Source organism: Cyanistes caeruleus, chromosome 18 (assembly GCF_971803275.1).
Source record: "Cyanistes caeruleus chromosome 18, bCyaCae1.hap1.1, whole genome shotgun sequence".
NCBI classification, from domain to species: Eukaryota; Metazoa; Chordata; class Aves; order Passeriformes; family Paridae; genus Cyanistes; species Cyanistes caeruleus.
The window spans coordinates 4133076-4149778 of record NC_141718.1 but is presented as its reverse complement, the minus strand read 5'-3'; the positions used below and the strand labels follow the sequence as shown (position 1 = coordinate 4149778).

General features: G+C 50.3%; 1 protein-coding gene across 4 annotated transcripts in view; it reads right to left on the bottom strand.

The window, feature by feature from the left end:
* Positions 1-16703, bottom strand: part of MYO1H (myosin IH) — a 36692-nt gene that overhangs the window by 585 nt on the left and 19404 nt on the right. For all 4 annotated transcript variants that reach the window (XM_086856421.1, XM_023937410.2, XM_086856422.1 and 1 more), the window contains 29 exons: positions 16312-16427; positions 15758-15956; positions 15231-15311; positions 14631-14810; positions 14175-14273; positions 13467-13580; positions 13106-13177; positions 12273-12392; positions 11908-11975; positions 11435-11540; positions 10863-10943; positions 10470-10561; positions 9047-9141; positions 8808-8854; positions 8523-8603; positions 7802-7907; positions 7443-7560; positions 7077-7190; positions 6679-6755; positions 6125-6193; positions 5760-5844; positions 5105-5264; positions 4656-4739; positions 4119-4212; positions 3540-3595; positions 2938-3073; positions 2093-2160; positions 1547-1644; positions 517-616 (listed from right to left, as the gene is read on the bottom strand). In XM_086856421.1, the coding sequence (XP_086712547.1) occupies positions 517-616; positions 1547-1644; positions 2093-2160; positions 2938-3073; positions 3540-3595; positions 4119-4212; positions 4656-4739; positions 5105-5264; positions 5760-5844; positions 6125-6193; positions 6679-6755; positions 7077-7190; positions 7443-7560; positions 7802-7907; positions 8523-8603; positions 8808-8854; positions 9047-9141; positions 10470-10561; positions 10863-10943; positions 11435-11540; positions 11908-11975; positions 12273-12392; positions 13106-13177; positions 13467-13580; positions 14175-14273; positions 14631-14810; positions 15231-15311; positions 15758-15956; positions 16312-16427 (2916 nt within the window). The remainder of the gene's footprint in view (positions 1-516; positions 617-1546; positions 1645-2092; positions 2161-2937; positions 3074-3539; positions 3596-4118; positions 4213-4655; positions 4740-5104; positions 5265-5759; positions 5845-6124; positions 6194-6678; positions 6756-7076; positions 7191-7442; positions 7561-7801; positions 7908-8522; positions 8604-8807; positions 8855-9046; positions 9142-10469; positions 10562-10862; positions 10944-11434; positions 11541-11907; positions 11976-12272; positions 12393-13105; positions 13178-13466; positions 13581-14174; positions 14274-14630; positions 14811-15230; positions 15312-15757; positions 15957-16311; positions 16428-16703) is intronic.

Here is a 16703-nt window from a genome sequence, read left to right as displayed (position 1 = left end):
CTGGGAGGAGAAAAGGAAGGAGCCATTAAATCAGGAATCCTCAAGGTGCCTGAGAAGAGAGGTGGTGGTGGAGTTTCTATTGCCCATAGAGAAATTCCCTCCATCTCATCTGCAGGATGGAGAACTCCACCTGGAATTCTTGGAGCTGTCAGCTCCTCAGAGAGTGACAAGAAGTGCCTTCCCTCCACTCCCAACCCATTTCAGGCATAATTTGGTTGAGGGAGGCAACGAGAGGTGGAAAACCTCCCCTGAGGCCTCGTTTTGCTGGTGCACATTGAGTTTGGGTCAGAGTAAATTCTCTAAGTGCCCACAGCAGCCTTGCTCCCCCATCCCTGGGCCAATTCCTGCACAGCCCCTGCAGCTGCAGCTCCCAGCACTGTCGTGGATCACCTCATGCAGGTGACACTGACAGGGTGGTCATTCCCTGCTTTGGGAGGGGACTCCTGGACTCCTGGAAGGGTGGAGATCCAAAGGAGGAAGCCCCAGGTGTCTCCCAGAGCTCCGCTGAGGCCTTACCACTGTGAGCTGTCCAGTTTTGTCCTTGAAGACCTGAGGCTCTGGCCCCACAGTGAACACCATGGTCCCCTCCTTCCCGGAGCCGACGCGGAACCGGAGGCTGGAAGCACAGAACCCCACTGGAGAGCTCTCCCCACAAGAGGCTTTACTCTAAACCCCCTTTACCTCTGTTCCCTGGGCAAATCTCGTTAGAGGAGCAGATCAGAGCCTCCAGCTTAGGTGAATTTCCTAAACAATTGCATTATGCCAGCGAGCCCAAGGGGTTGATGGAACGAGGCTGCCCAGCCCGGGCTTTTGAGTGTTCCTGGTGCAATTAAGCACTGGAAGCTAAGCGGATCTGACCTGGAGGAAAGCACTGAGCACACCAAATCTAATTAGAGCTGAAACACAAAGGCCAGGCTGAAAAGCTGGAGCAGGAGTGCAGGTTTCACCTGCCAGCTCCAATTCCTGGAGAGGTTGGAGATATGGACTGCATCCACCTGCCAGGAGCTCTGGGCTGGGACTGGGAGGAATCACATTTCGGGCTTCCTCAATCCTTCTGGGATTGTTTGTCCTTCTGGAGTGTTTGTCCTGAGGTGACCCATAGCTTCCCAGCTGGCTTTCCTGAGGCTAATGGGATCCCCTGTGGAACCACTAAGGCCATGACCTCATGCCCAGGTCACATCAGAAAACTGAAAATAAAAAGTGTGTTTGAAGTACAGTCACCTAGAAATAAGTTTGGTTTAGTAGGTAGGGCATGGGCAGCTGTCAGAGCAGAGCAGCACCCTTAGCAAGGGTTCATTAGCCTGGAAAAAGCCTGGGAAAAAGGTTGGAATGATTTTTAATACATTTTCTCTCAGTGCATCCCATCTCATCTCCCTGTACCTCTGGAAGTCACTAAAACAGAGGTGCTGCTGCACCTGACCTGTCCAGCTTTGGGCACTGTCTGCTGGGTTGATGTCAACAGTCTTGACCCAGTCCAGGCCTAAAAGGTTTTCCCATAAAACTGAGCCTGCCCAGTGCTACCCATCCACCTCCACAGCTTCCTTACCTTCCCTTCACCACTTTAACGACGCTTTGCTTGTTGGCCAATATGCAGAGCTTGGTCACTGTCTCAAAGACGTGCTCACACTGCAGTATCACATCTCCCTGGCAACAAAAAAAGAGGGACAAAGTCAGCTGGCATCACCCCAGCACGTGATGGTGCAGAGAAACTCCTTTGGAATGCCAGAGCAGTGACTACCATGCAGAAGTGACCAGTTTAAACACCCTCTCCAGGGATTATTTAGGATTTATTTGGTCTAAAAAAAGGCAGGAGCATGTTCAGAGAAGGGGATGGAGCTGGGAACGATGTGGAGAATCAGCCACACCAGGAGCAGCTGAGAGAGCTGGTGGGGCTCAGCCTGGAGAAAAGGAGGCTCAGGGGGGATCTTCTCATTCTCCACCACTCCCTGGCAGGTTGGGATTCCAAGGGAAAGTTTTCATGTTGAGACAAGAATGTAAAGGCCTGGCTGATTACACACTGAATAAACATCAGGAATTGTGTCATTCCAGGAGTTTATAGGATGATATTGGAAGTGTCAGCCCAATTTCCCACCTTCTGCTTGTTGTCCTCGGGAACATGAATGACCACGATCCCATCACTCAGGTTACTGGTGGAGATCCCTTCAAAAGAACCCCAAAATTAGAGGAAAACCTACCAAACCCAGCTCCACACCACACCTTCCCCCAGGAGAAGCAACTCCAGCCCCATGTAGGGAAACGACATTCCTGAAGGAGGGCCCTGTCCTTCCCAAGAGTGAAGAATATTCCCATTCTTAGAGCAAAACACACAAAGTTCCTACTTTGATTAATTAATCTGAACTTTCAAAGTATCTTCTGAAGGTCCCTTTATGTCACCCATTGTCCACAGCACAATTCCACCAGTGGTGATTTAAACCCCTGCACGAGCTGTTTGCTGCAAACCTTTCCCTGGTGCCTTGGTTTTGGTAACAGAAGAGGGAGAAGGATCCATTCTACTCCTGAACTGTAGTTCCAACAGTGCCATGATTAAAAAATACCCACAAACCAGTGTAGGAAAGGTTTGGGTTATTTTTTCTCCCCTCTGCGTCAGTAGAAAGTGATGTCCTCCTGCATTTAAACATTTCAAGGAACTCTTACTCATAAAATCATCCTTCAAGGCTTTGTCCAGCCCCCAGGATAAGAGGCATAGATTGTTCAATTGCCTTTGCAAGACAAAGTTTCAGAATGTCAGCCTTCCCAAAGGATGCCTGGCAGGACAGGAAGCCCCACAATAACTCACAGAATCACCATGGAATGGTTTGGGTTGGAAGGAACGTTAAGGATGATCCCATTCCACCTGTCCCATGGGCAGGGACACCTTCCACCAACCCAGCTTGCTCCTAGTCCCATCCAGCCTTGGACAATGATTCCCATTGGTACCTTTCAGTGTGGAATACTCGATTTTCTGTTTGATCTTGGCCATCTCCACCACGTAGGCCGAGCTCTGGGTCAGCACCAGGAGCCGCTCCCGCGCCTTGAACCCGTTCCTGTCATATTTTATCACGGGGGTCACATACTGAAAACAACGAGTTGGAATCAGCATTTCCACTACTGCAACCTCCTGCTCCAGGGGTTTGGATTTTCCTGACTGGAAGCAGCTCAGCGAGGAGCAGCTCTGCCTGTTCTGTTTTCCAGACAGTTCCTGGCAGTTTTCCAGGTCCCAGCTCACAAGGATCTGGATTCTCTACACTGGGAAATTCAGGAGGCAGAATCCTGGGAATGATGGAAGCCCCTGTGTCCTCTATGCCATAACCATGGGAAGTGCAGGGACACTCCAGCTCTGCCCCTGCGCTGGACAGGGCTAGAAACGTTCTTTAAGCTTTCATTAAAAGGAATCTTAAATAACTTTGAATTAGGTGTATTTTGAGACCTGTCTCAAATTTAAAAGCAAGGAAATGGTGGCTCTTCATCAGTCCCTGTGTGAGCAAGCAGCTCCAGGACTCCAGTGAAGGGAATTCCAGGAGTTCTGTCCTTTCCCTTACCTTGATGATCTCCCCACGGATGAGCTGCAGCACTTTGGGGTTTAGGTCGTTCTCTTCTGAGGAGCAAACCAGAAAAAGACAGTGGGTGCCAGAGCCCCAGCCCCAGCCAGACTCCCCAGCCCCCAGCAAACCCCAGAGAGCTGTTTTAGCCATCTTCATCCCAACTGGCCTTTTCCCCTTGGAATGCTCCTTTCCAAACTGAGGGTGGTCACCTCCAGCTGCTCCCAAACCCATTTTGGTGACTTTTCCTGCCCGACAACTTAATTCACACCATGAGTTTCTGCCTGTTCTTGAGCCTGCTCTTTGTTCAGACCCTGGTCCACCCCAGCCCCCAGGGAATTCTGCTCAGGTTCATGGCTTTCTGTCCCAGAGGGATCCCAGTACTCCCAGTATGAGAACAATCCAGCAGATCCATCGCTGCGTTCACATCACTCTGTGTGACAGGGAGGAACTGCAATGGCAGGTGATGCTGCCTCTGCCAGGAGGGGATTTCTCTTGGAAAAGAGTCTGTTTGGTCAAGCAGGAATTTACAGAGCCAGGAGCACGTGGCTGAGGCCTCCAGGGGTTTGCTGGACTCACTCAGGCGCGTCTCCAGGAAGGGCTGGCTGAGGCTCTCCAGGTACCCTTCCTTCTTCCCGCTGAAAACAGCGCTGGTCACCACCTTCTGCTGCAGCTGATGGGAGAAGGAACAGCCTTTACCCTCAGAATTCCTCCCCTGGGAACATCAGCAGGAACACTGCTATTCCACAGCACCCTCCTGCTCACGCACTGCCCTCCTGACTCATGGAATCTTGGAATTGTGCTGCGTTGCTTTGGGTTATCCCTGTGTTACACCCAAGTGAAGGGGCAGCAGGGAAAACCCTACAGATTTTTGGTATTTATGGATCTTTTCCAATTATATGGAGAGCAGATTTCATGCCATGAATTAAGCCCCACCTGTCTGCTCTGTCCATTATGAGGGACACTGGAGGAAATCCCTAGCAGCAGAAGTTTGCTCTTATCCCTGAGGGACGGATGGGAGCAGCAGGATGAGAAGGTGCTGCCTGTGTCCCAGGTGATCCTCAGGGAGCAGAGATCACACTGAACTCCCACATTTGCATTCCAGGGGTTGGTTACCTGCACTTTCCTCTCGGCAGTGAGCCCTCGGCAGTATTTCCTCACCAGGTTCCTCATGCAGATTTTCCGGAGCATCTCGGATGTCTGCAATAAAAAACCCAGGAAAAAATAAAGTAGGGAAGTTGTGCAAACAGCTCTGTCTGTGCCATGAGCCTAAAACCCCGAGGGATTAATTTTGTCTTTATCAGGGCTCGTCAGTTCACATTTCTGTCAGCACATTTCCCCCTTTTATTGCTTAAACCAACAGGGAGCTTCCTCATTTCTCTTGGAAAGACCATCCACTGTGCTATTCCTCCCATTCCCAAACACAGCAGATCCTGGGGTTTTCCAAAGGCTCTGAACACAGGATGAGCCAGCAGCAGATCATTTTCTCCCACCCAGAATGTGCACACACATGGCCACCCAACAGGGGCCACCTCCACCTCCCCAAAGCCCCCAGAAACCCTCACCTCTTCCAGGATCGAGGGGGGCTGCAGCCAGCTCTGGTCCAAGACGTTTTTTGGGAGGTGGTCTCGGAGCTTCATCAGGTAGTAGTACTGTGAAAGCCTCACAAAGTCCCTGTTCTCTGGGCAAAGGGGTTTCTTCCGATTGATGAAGCCGTTTATGAACCTACAGAAAATATTCCATGACTTCCAGAAATCCGTGGAAATGAGGGGAGGGACAGTGAACACAGCAGGCTAGGGTTCACAGGTGCACTGAGGGTCAGCCATGGAAATCCCAAGCTTTAGAATATTTTAAATATTAATAGGTTTTTAGCAAGTTCTGTTGGCCAAACCACAGCGCTTTGGAGTTCAGAAGGAATCAGCTCTACCTCAGGAGCTGGGTAAAGGGGAGTGGAGAGGGAGGATGAAGGGAATGGAGAGGCATGAGAAAAATTAGGAGGAAATTCCTCCCTGTAAGGGTGAGGCCCCAGCACAGGGAGAAGCTGTGGCCGCTCCTGGATCCCTGGAAGTGTCCAAGGCCAGGCTGGACAGGGCTTGGAGCAGCCTGGGCTAGTGTGAGGTGTCCCCTTGGCAAGGGGTGGGACTGGATGAGCTTTAAGATCCCTTCCAACCCAAACCATTCTGGGATTCTGTGGTTGGGAAACATGGTTGGGACAGTTACTTCCTGATGGTCTGCACTGCCCACGTCCTCTTCTTGGCCGCCCTCCGTGCCAGGGCTCCTCTCCAACAGGCCTCCAGCTTGATTGCTGCAAGAGGGAACCAGTCCTGGGCCTTCACATTCACCCAGCAGAAGTTAAAACTGGTTATTTTAGCAGCTCTACAAAATCAGCTGGTGGGAACAGCAGGTCAGGAACGTTTAATTCTCGGTTCCACCTGCGCTGTGGGGCTCAGCATCAAGGCCAGGCCTTGTCCCAGCTCTGCCTCCTGCTGTCCCTGCCCACAGCACCACAAATTCGGGACTTCCCAAGGCTCCAGCTCCTGGGGAAAGCCCAGCCCTAAGAGAATCCCCCAATCCAGAGCCTGTACCTGCTTTCCTCTTCTTCTGGTACTCTCTTTTCCCGAGGAATCCTTTATATTTGGCCTGGAGTCTTGAAACTGGAAAGAAGGCAGAGACACCACTGGCAGCTGCAGGGTTGGGGTGGTGAGGAGCCGAGTTCCTGCACTCCAGGGCACAGGGAACAGAGCAGCCACAACACCACCGGCACCAGAAGCAGCCCCTGTAGGAACCAGGCCCTTCAGCAGTGCTTTTCAAGGAACAGGTATCCCTAGGATGAGCAGAAGAGATCCCAATCCTCAGGGAAAGGCACTTGGTGTATCTGGGCATGGGCAGGTCCTCATAGGACCGAGGAGCTCCAAAGGAGCCACATTTCCACGACTCAAGCAGGGATTTCCCCCCAGCCTGGAGCAACTTCACTGAGATTTCCATGGATTCTGAGAGCTATGCAAGGAGAGACCTTAAAGCCCATCCCATTTCACCCCCTGCCATGGGCTGGGACACCTTCACCAACCCAGGATGCTCCAAGCCCCACCCAACCCAGAGCCAGGAACAAAGTCCCAGACCAAGGGAACTGGAACCTTACTCAACAGGTGCTTTCTGTACTCAAAGGCATCTTCCGTGGCAAACAGGGTCTTTGGGAAACGGATGAATATTTTGGTTCTGAGAAAGAGACCAGGAGCAAGTTATCCATGGTGAGCCATCCTTCCAGCTGCCCTGAGCAGGCTCAGAGCCCCCACTGAGCTTGGGTGGGTGTAATACCACCCAAGCCTGAGCCACCTTGGGCTGCTCAGGGAAGCGGGAGAAGCCAGAGCTCTAACCCAGAGATAGAAAAAATGAGGTTGGACTCAAGCCCCCACGGAAAAAGGTAAAAATGGTGAGGGAATTTGTCCATTTGGGGGTTTTCTCTCTCCTTGCTCCTGTCACAGGCAGGACAGAGGATGCAGGACAGCAAACACTGAGCAGCCAGAGCAAGGTATTCACCTTCCTAATTTGTATTCCTCAGGCTTGTAACCAATGTGTTTGATGAGTCTCTCCACACCCTCTGCTGCTGGCCCGTGCCAGTGTGGCCAGGTAGCTGGACAGAGACTTTTGTACCTGAAAGATCAGCAGGACATCAATGCAAACAACCTGAAGTTTGAGGAACCCCTTCCTGAAACTGTCCCTCAAATTCCTCCTGCTTTACTCAAGGCAGAAGATGCCAGCACAGATCAAAATGATGCAGACAAAACACAAAGGGTGTTTTTCAAGCAGAAGGGGTTCTGCTGGCAGCTCCCACTACTGGGACTCGAGTTTTTCAGCCCTCAGGAGGGCAGGATTACCTGGCCAGAGGGGAAGCAGCTCCCTCACCTTTGCAGGAAGAGCTCGTACTTGCGCCGGTACGCGAAGCCGGCCCGTCTCACCCGCAGGTGCTCCATCAGCCCCAGGTACTTCACCTGGTGTCGGATCAGGAAATCATCAAACTTCCCTGGAGCAAGAGCACACCTTCACTGGTCAGTTCTGTCTGGGGAAGCTCACCCACATGCCCACGTGTTGGGGGAAATGGGGAAGGCACCAAATCCCCAGTTACCCACAAGACACATTTGCTGCCAGCTTAACCAGGCTATTTCTATATAAACACAAACATGTACACAACGTACACAGCCTGCTCCAAACAAATCCCTCTGTCTGTTCCTCAGACTCAGCAGAGCCTTCAGCCCCAGCCTTACCAGGCTCCTTGTTCTCATTGGGTTTGATGCAGCGGATGTACGAGGGCTCCTTGGACATCAGGATTTCGATCAGACTCGTCAGACTGTTCTTGAACTGGGTTGCAACCTAAGGACAGCATCAAAAGGACTTCCTGAGCTCTGCAACTCCTCCCTGCAGGAAGTGAAATCAACTCCCAGCATCCAGCTTAAACCTGGCACCAAAAGCTGATGGTGCACTGGTAGCCTGGAGTTTTGGAGCGTGGTTGTTTTTGAGCTGGAGCATTTGAGCCCTGTCCTGGACACACCAGGCAGCCCTTCAGCACTCCCTGCTCCAGGGGGATGTGCTGTGGGATGTCACTTTGCTGGCTGCTGTCTCAGCAGCACCACTGTTCCTCTGCCAGGGAGCTCTCAGGTCGTGGGTGGCAGCAAAAACATCCAGTGCAGGAATCCCAGAACCCCACAGTTTATAGGGTGGGAAGGGTCCTCTGGAGATCACCCGGTCCCACCCTCTACCAAGGCAGGGTCACCCAAAGCAGGTGACACAGGAATGTGTCCAGTTGGATTTGGAATGACTCCAAGAGTCCCAGGGCTCTGCCACCCTCCATGGAAAGCTCTTCCTCAGGCTGAGGTGGAACTTGTGTTTTAGTTTATGGCCATCAGGACTGAGGAAGGGATTGGTGATTAAACCAAGGCCTGGGGAGCTGAGTTGATATTTAGAATTAAGACTAAAGACAGAACTCACAGTCTCTGGTCTCCTCCTGTTGTCCAGTTCTGACAGGAGGAAACAATCCCTGATGATGTAGTTCTTGGAGTTGCACAGCACCTGAAACAGGAGGAGATAAAAGCTGCCCTATTGAGCAGCCCCTCTGCTCCTCCTGGGAGCAGCACAGCCCTGAGAACACGCACAGAGGTGCCTAAAGATCAGTGCTAAAGAGAAAAGGATGTTTTTGTTCACTACAGAGAGTAAATAAATCTTCTGCACCAAGCAGGTGACGTAACAGAACGGGATCCCTTTTCTTATGCTTACCTCCTTCAGGTTTCTGTACAGCAGATCATTGTTCTTCTCCAGAAATCCTGAAGAAAAATTGAGTTGAAAGAAAATAAAAGAGAAAATCAGAAGATTCACATCCTCATAATTGTCACTGCAGCCACATTTAAGACTTCCAGGTCAGTGCCTGCAGAGGGCAGGTATTTTGTAATTCCTCTTCCCATCAAGGGAAAGCAGTTCAGGAGCTCAGGAGCTCCAACCTGGCCGTTCTCACTCACCCACAGCACAGTAGGTGACCTCTCCCGCGTAGTGGAGGAGGCGGAAATCCACAAAGTCGATGGATTTCCGCGTTTTCTGATCCGCCAGCTTGCGCCTGCCGGGGGAAAATCCAACAAAACACCAGGAGGAAGAGCAGCAAAGAGATTCCCTCAGCTTGGGGAGAGCCACAGCTGGGGGACAGCTGGAAATGTGGTGTTTGATCCTATTGATGTGGCTCTGACTGCGGAGTTACGGCCCATGATCAAACCATCATCTCCTCCCTGCTGGCAGCTCCCATAAACCCCTCGGGATACCTGGGATCTACCCTCTGCCAGCTGGCAGCAATCACCAGTTCCAGAAATATTAAGTTTTCTACCCATAACATCCATTTAAATATATTTTTACTGCTTATGTAGGAGGGGAAAAAACCACCAAGCTCCCTCAACCCCAAAGTGAATCCGGGGAGGGTGGGGGAAGGATTTCAATCATTTTTCCCTAGAGCAAGAACCCAAATACAAAGGAGGAATCCAAATATTTGAGACTAGCAGGAATATTTTAGAAAGCAAGGATTCCTGGGAGGAAAAAAAAGAACCAAAGAAGAAAAAAAAGAGCAACTTCACAGTTGAAGTTTCAGCTTTGTAAGCAGTCACAAACAGCAGAGCTGAGTGTCACAACAGCACGTTCGCGTATCAAAAGCTCCTTCCAAGAGCAGATCCCGTGGAAGCAACTCCAGCACTTCTATTTAAAGCTTTTAATCAGGCAGAACAGCATTAAGGAACATTGTGGTGACAAGGAAGTTGGCTACAGATTTTCCACTTGGCTGTGGTGGAGTTCAGAGCTGCAGGAGCAGTGACAGCTCAGCGCTGTGACTTTGAATTGATGACTTGTCACAGCCCTTCTGCAGGGACCTGCCAGCACAGCCCGGCGCCAACGCGCTCAGCTGCCACCAAAATGGGATCCAAAACTCCTCCAAATGGAGTATGAACCAAAATGTCAGTCATCTGGGGGGAGAGGAGCCATGAGCATTTTCTCTCCTCTCCGTACTCCAAGCTCACACAGAACAAGATGGGTGTAAATATTTACATATCCCTCCTCAGCCTCAGCCTTGGCTCCTTGTCACAACATCTTCAGCTTTCCCTGGAGTCCATGGAGACCAAAGCATCTATGGCCAAAGCCATTTAACCTTCCTGGGCTAAAATCCTGGGCCAAATCCCCAATTCCCTAATTTTGGTGTGGAATGACAGACTCAGCATCAGAGCAGTGAAGAGACAGAGCCCTGCTCACACCTCCCAGTGCCCCGGATCCACCCGTGGAGTTTTCCAGCATCAGACACCAGATGGGCTGTTTGATTCCCTCTGGGACAAGAGATTGTTCCCTCCCCAGCCCTGTCATGGATATGGGATGGGAAGGGTCTGGGGTAGGATACAGAGGGTAAATGCATACGTCACGAAGTGGGCATGGTCTCCTACTTTCTCCTCCAGCTTTTCCAAGAAGCTCAAATCAGTCGCTTCCCCAGGCCGTAAACATTCCTCATCCTGGAACAGCAGGCACTGGATCAGAGCTGCTCTGAGCCCACATTCCCTCCTCAACATCATCCAGGACAACTTTGTCCCACAGACCCAAAGCTCCATTGCAGGGGAAGCACAACATCCCCCACCTTTAACTCCCCCCAAAACCAGATCCTCTGCCTCACCCTCTGGGTGTTTGTTACAGGAATCTGTGCTTATGTTTTGGATAACACAGATCCATCCCATAATTAGAGGGGAAAATGTGATTAGGAACCATCAGAGCAAGGCACAGGCCTGCATTTTAATTTAGTACAAACTCTGTTCTTACCAGGATGGAGATTATTCCTTTGTGCTTCTGCTCAACCAAGTCACAGATGATTTTGTTGTTAAAATACGGGATTGGTTCCCACTGGAAAAGGGGAAAAGGAAGAGCAGTTTTAGATGAAAACCTTTTGTTTGCAATTTTTAGAGTTCTTTGGAAGTTGAATAGCAGCCCCAGATCCCACTGAAATGAGCAAATTGTGAATTAGGATCAACTGAAGGAAAAGGTGACAGCACAGTGATCCATGATCCCACTCCAGAGCTCTCCTGTTTCCAGCAGCCCACACCATCCTCTTGTTCTCTACATAAATCCTGCCCATCTTCCCATGTTTTACACTGCTGGAATCCCTCAATCTCCAGGGACATTGGGGAAGGTCCTAATTCTTCCTTAAATAATGTCAATTAAGCCTGGGCTAAACTGCACTTCAAAAGGGTTACAGAAAGAGACCCCTGCACATCCTACACTTCCCATGGGAACAATAACAAACTAAAAAAGCAGGATGACTTCCACATTGGTGATCAAAAGCATTCTGTGTAATGGCAGTTCAAAGGGAAAAGGGAGGGGGAAATGTAATTTACCTCGATGCCTTCCAGCTCATACTCCTCCTGCTCTGCTTTCAGGGTCATCTCAATCAGCAGCTGCTGCAGCTTCTCGTTGCAGTAATTAATGCAGAACTGCTCAAAGCTTCAGGAAGGTTAAATGAGCAGCGGGTTTGATGTGTTCTAGGGGCAGTTTTGCTTCTTCCTCCACGGACAACACCACCCATTCCCATAAAGACCAAACCCCCATTTCCACAGGGACCAAATTCCCCATTTTTACATGGACCAAGCCCCCATTCCCACACAAACCAACCCACCCCTTGCTCCCACACTGCTGCACCACAGCCCAAACCAGACTTGCAGACAAGCTTTTCCTGGGGTCCAGCCAACCCCTGTCCCCAGCTTTTAGTGCCCTGTACCTTTAACCTTGCTGGGCTGAGGGCACACTCAAAAATTCACACAGAAATGTCCTGTACCCCCAGGCCACCCCAAACCCCAGGAACAGTCCATACCTGTTTGTGTCCAGCACTTCAAAGCCATAAATATCCAGCAGGCCAATCACTGTTTTCTTAGTCGAGTCCTGCCAAAAACACCCCTGCTCTGCCACTGCTCCTTCCCTGCAGGTGGCTGCTTTCACCTGAATGTCAAACTTCCTCTTTGAGAGAAATGTCAGTGGAGAAGCCACTTTAAAGCAGGTAAAGAACTGCTAAAACTCTTTAACAGAGAGTAACCAAAGGGATTTCCAGCTCAGGGCTGGGGGATGTCCCAGCAGCAGTTGTCCAACATCCCGGGTATTTGGTGATGAGGGTTGTGGGGCCTCTCTGGAGAAACTGCTCAGCATTTTAGGAGCATTCAGGACCCCAGACAAGACACCAACCTTGTTGGCAAGGGAGCCATTGATTTTGTTGACCAGCCAAGTGAAAGTCCTGCCGTAAATTGCCTTTGCTACGGCATCCCGGGCGTAGAATGCCAGATCCACGTTCAGAGGGCTGAGCACCTGGAAATAAAGATATCCCAGAGAGGATAAACACCACGGGGGATCAGAGCAAAGTTCTGCACAGCCAGGTGACATCTGTGGCTTGGAGAAGCAGCCACCTTGTCCTACAGCACAGCACAGCCACCCCTGGACTGCAGCTATTCCTGCAGGGGGTTGGAATGGGATCGTCTTCAAGGTCCTTTCCAACCCAAACCACTCTGGAATTCCCTGGCTCTCCCTACAGCTTTATTTTCCATCAGTGTTCTTTCAGTCTGGTGTATCCCCACCTGCCAGCAGCACTGAGGCACTACATTTTGGTGGGTACTAATTTAGATAAAGTGGGAAAATATTCTGACCTCATTTTACTTCTCTATTATTAAAATAAAAATATAAAATGCTCAAAGAGCAGTTTTTACCAGTGGTTTTTCTCTGTTTGTGCAGCCCAGTTTCCCAGGAAGCACCGTGAACTGGGCAAGGGGAAATTGTTTGGCTCAAATACAAGTCCCTGTTCCAGCTTTTTAACAGTTCCTGCCTTGCTCAGCAATAAAACTCCAATATATTTTAGTTTAATGTCTCAGGCTGGAAGAAGGGAGTGTGGAGGTGGAGAGAGACAATCAGAAGGATGTGATTTACACTCAGAACTGGCTCCTTGTGCACCCCCCCAGCTGGGACTCTCCCAGATTAATCTGGGACTACACAGAACTAATCTGGGACTACACAGAACTCCCCGGTACCTCCTCGGATCTGGCTTCGATCTTCCTGTGGGTGAGAGCTTCCTGCAGGATGGACAGGTGAGCACCCAGGAGCTGCAGGGAGAGAAATATCTGCACTCAGAGCACAGCCACAGGTCCCTGTTTAAATAAGCAGCACTGTGTGCTCAGTGGGGCACAACCCCCAGCCCCTCCCCAGCCACCCTCATCTTGGAGGAAATAAGGAAATTTCAGGGAGAAAACTCAAAACAACAAGATCTGGGTATTTTTATAGTTATCCTTCTGCCCTTGGGAATAAATATTTTGTACCAGTTAAGAAAACCACAGCAAGGTTAAGGTTTTCCTCCTAGCACTGGGAATTCTGGCCCGATCTGGGCAGAGGCACCTTGGAAATCCACTTGATCTGGGAGCCGTCACGGATGATGGCGTGGCCATTGCTGTCCTCTTCAAACTGGATGTTCCCAAGGTGCAGGACAGTGGCAACGATTCCAAAGAGATGCTGACAATGGGAGATATTCCATTAGAACACGGGTTCCCACAGCCCTGTGGGGTGCTGCTGATCTTTCCTGTCATTAATTGACAGAATTTTGGCTGGGCTGAAGGAGCTGAACTGAAGAATCCAGCGGCACCAGTGGCATCGTGCTCCTCACCCACCCACTCCCTCAATCCCACAGCATCATGGAATCCCACAATGGTTTGGGGTGGAGAGGAACTTAGAGATCATTTAGTTCCACCCCTGCCAGGGCAGGGACACCTTCCACTAACCCAGGCTACTCCAAGCCCCATCCATCCTTGGACACTTCCAGGGATCCAGGGGCAGCCACAGATTCTCTGGACAACCTGTGCCAGGGACCCAATTTCTTCCCAATATCTAATCCAAGCCTACTCTCTGGCAGTGGGAAACCATTCCCCTCTGTCCTGCTGCTCCAGACCATTGTCCAAGTCCCTCTCCATGTTTCTTGTCAGCCCCTTCAGGTCCTGAAGTGTGTCCTATTCCACCCTTCACCCCCTCCCAGGCACAGCTGCTTCCACCACTTCAGGAAAAGAGCAATCCCTGAAATCCCTTTGCTCAGTCCCTTTCAGCAAGCAATACCTCCATATCTTTTTCAGTGAAATCAATGATGGAAAAAGCTTTCCGGACTATTTTCCAGTCATTCTTGTCATTTATAGAAAACACTTTGGCACATCGACCCTAGGCAGTAAAAGTAAGATGAATTAATACAATTAATTGATAAAGAACTTTTATTATCAGCAAACACAGATATTTCTGGACACACTGCTTTCATTTCCAGCTCCCTCAGTGAGTTTTTTCACTGTTATTAATCCTGAGCATGGCTCCTTTGATCAAATCTTTCAGTTTATACTTGAAACCCCAAATAAATCAAACCCCTGAGTGTGGAAAGCATCACCATAAATTAGCTGAAGCTGTGCAGGGCTTGATCTTCCAGCTATCCTTTATTTTTAGGGTAAGAACATCTTCTGCCCAAGCTGCATTTTCCAACCCTACAATTCCTGCTGGAGGCACGGAGCAGCTCAGGCTCCCACTGACCTGGATGAGGTACGTGTACTTCTGGGGGTTGCGCTCCAGCCCGAGCCAGCAGAGCAGGTCCTTGTCTCCCCCTTCCAGCAGCTGGTAGAAAATATGGAAATTCCTCTCTCCGTGGTTTTGGTGCACAACTCGTGATTTTTCAATCAGGTAGCTGAGGATGTGCCCTCCCACTGGAGCTCCCTGGCAGAGTAAATCAGGCAGATCAACACCAAAAAATACCAATAATCCCTGTGATTGCTGTTTCTTTATTCCCAGGAATGAGGAACAGGCTCAGGAAAAGTCAAATTCTGCTGTCATTTATCTGCCACCTTTTGTTTAAAGAGTGTCCAGCAACAGTACAAGGATTTGCTGCCCTGTAAAAGTAACTTGAGCTTTAAAACTCTCTATCAGCTTTCCATGGAGCACTGCCAGGATTGCCAGCAATGCTGAAAGTTTTCAGGATGGATAACCAGTGACCTTACCTGCAAAATGCAAGGTGTGTAAAAACAGGGTCAGAAATGTGCAGGGTAAGAATTAATAGATCCTGGCTGCCTGCTCAGCACCTGGGAGGTTTCTCAGACCCAGCTCCTTTTCCCAGCGCTCCACTGAGCTTGTTCTCACCTTAAAATCAAACTGGATATCCATGTACTTCCCAAATCTGCTGGAGTTGTCGTTGCGCAGGGTTTTTGCATTCCCAAAAGCCTGGGGGGTAAACACAGAGGGGAAAGTCACTTCTCACCTCACTGGGAGCCTCACACCCAGCTCCAGTAACCAAGATCTGCTGCTTCAGCCAAGCCCCACTGAATTTAGTGGGATTAAAGAAGTACAAACTGATGCATTTCCATAGCTTTAAAGTGGAATTCAGCTAAACCAATTACTGATTTTTCTTATCTAACCTAAAACTGAGGTGCCAAGGAACTGCTGCACGCTGCAGTCTTCTTGTATTTCCTTGTATTTCTTTCAGCCATCCTCAAACTGAACCCCCAAATTTAAATTTCCGAACATTAAATTACACTAAATCCCAAATATTCTCTCGAAGGCTGAGCCAATATCGGCCATTCTTGCTCAGTGCTGCAGATTTGCAGGGAATCCTCAAGCAGTGAGGCCACCAACTGCAACCCCTCTGCATTTTGGGCTGAGTTTCTCACCTCGAGGACAGGGTTGGAGAGCAGGAGCCGGTCCCGGACAGTCTGGAGCTGCTCCGTGGTGGGACAGGTGACTGCGTAGTACTGCAGGATCTTCTTGGATGCCTCTGTCTTCCCAGCCCCACTCTCCCCAGAGATGAGGATGAAGTGGTTGTTGTACTCGCTGCACATCACCCTGTAGGCGTTGTCAGCTATGGCATAGCTGGGATGGGCACAGGAGGCATCCGGAGGGGAAACATCCATTAGGAATGGCACAGGAGGAGGAATAGCAAAGGGTTTCCAAGAGTTTTTACTCCTGGTTTAATTTTATAAGTATTGGACAGGGTCATAGAATCCTGAAATGGGTTGGAAGGAATTGTAGAGATCATCTCATTCCAGCTTCCCTGCCATGGGCAGGGACCCCCATTGTGAAAGCTGGGCTTAAAACCTGAGCCTGACTCAAGGCCTGGCAGTAAAAACCAACCTAGAGACTGTGGACACCCCCCGTGGTGCCAGGACAGCATTACAGGGAAATCCCAAAGTAGGAATAGGCACAGAGAGCCCAAGGGAACACTCACAGGTGTGGGGGCAGCTCAAAGAAGTTCACGCCCCGATAAAGCTGCATCTGGGTCACTGTGTAAATGTCCAGCTCCTGGTAGGGGTTCACAGACACCAGCAGAGAGCCAATGTAGGTCTGCAGGGAGATAGAGCCCGGTGGGACACCTGCTCCACCCCAAAACCCCAAAGGAGGAGCCAAGGGACACCTGCTCCACCCCAAAATCCCAAAGGAGGAGCCAAGGGACACCTGCTCCACCCCAAAATCCCAAAGGAGGAGCCAAGGGACACCTGCTCCACCCCAAAATCCCAAAGGAGGAGCCAAGGGACACCTGCTCCACCCCAAAATCCCAAAGGAGGAGCCAAGGGACACCTGCTCCACCCCAAAATCCCAAAGGAGGAGCCAAGGGACACC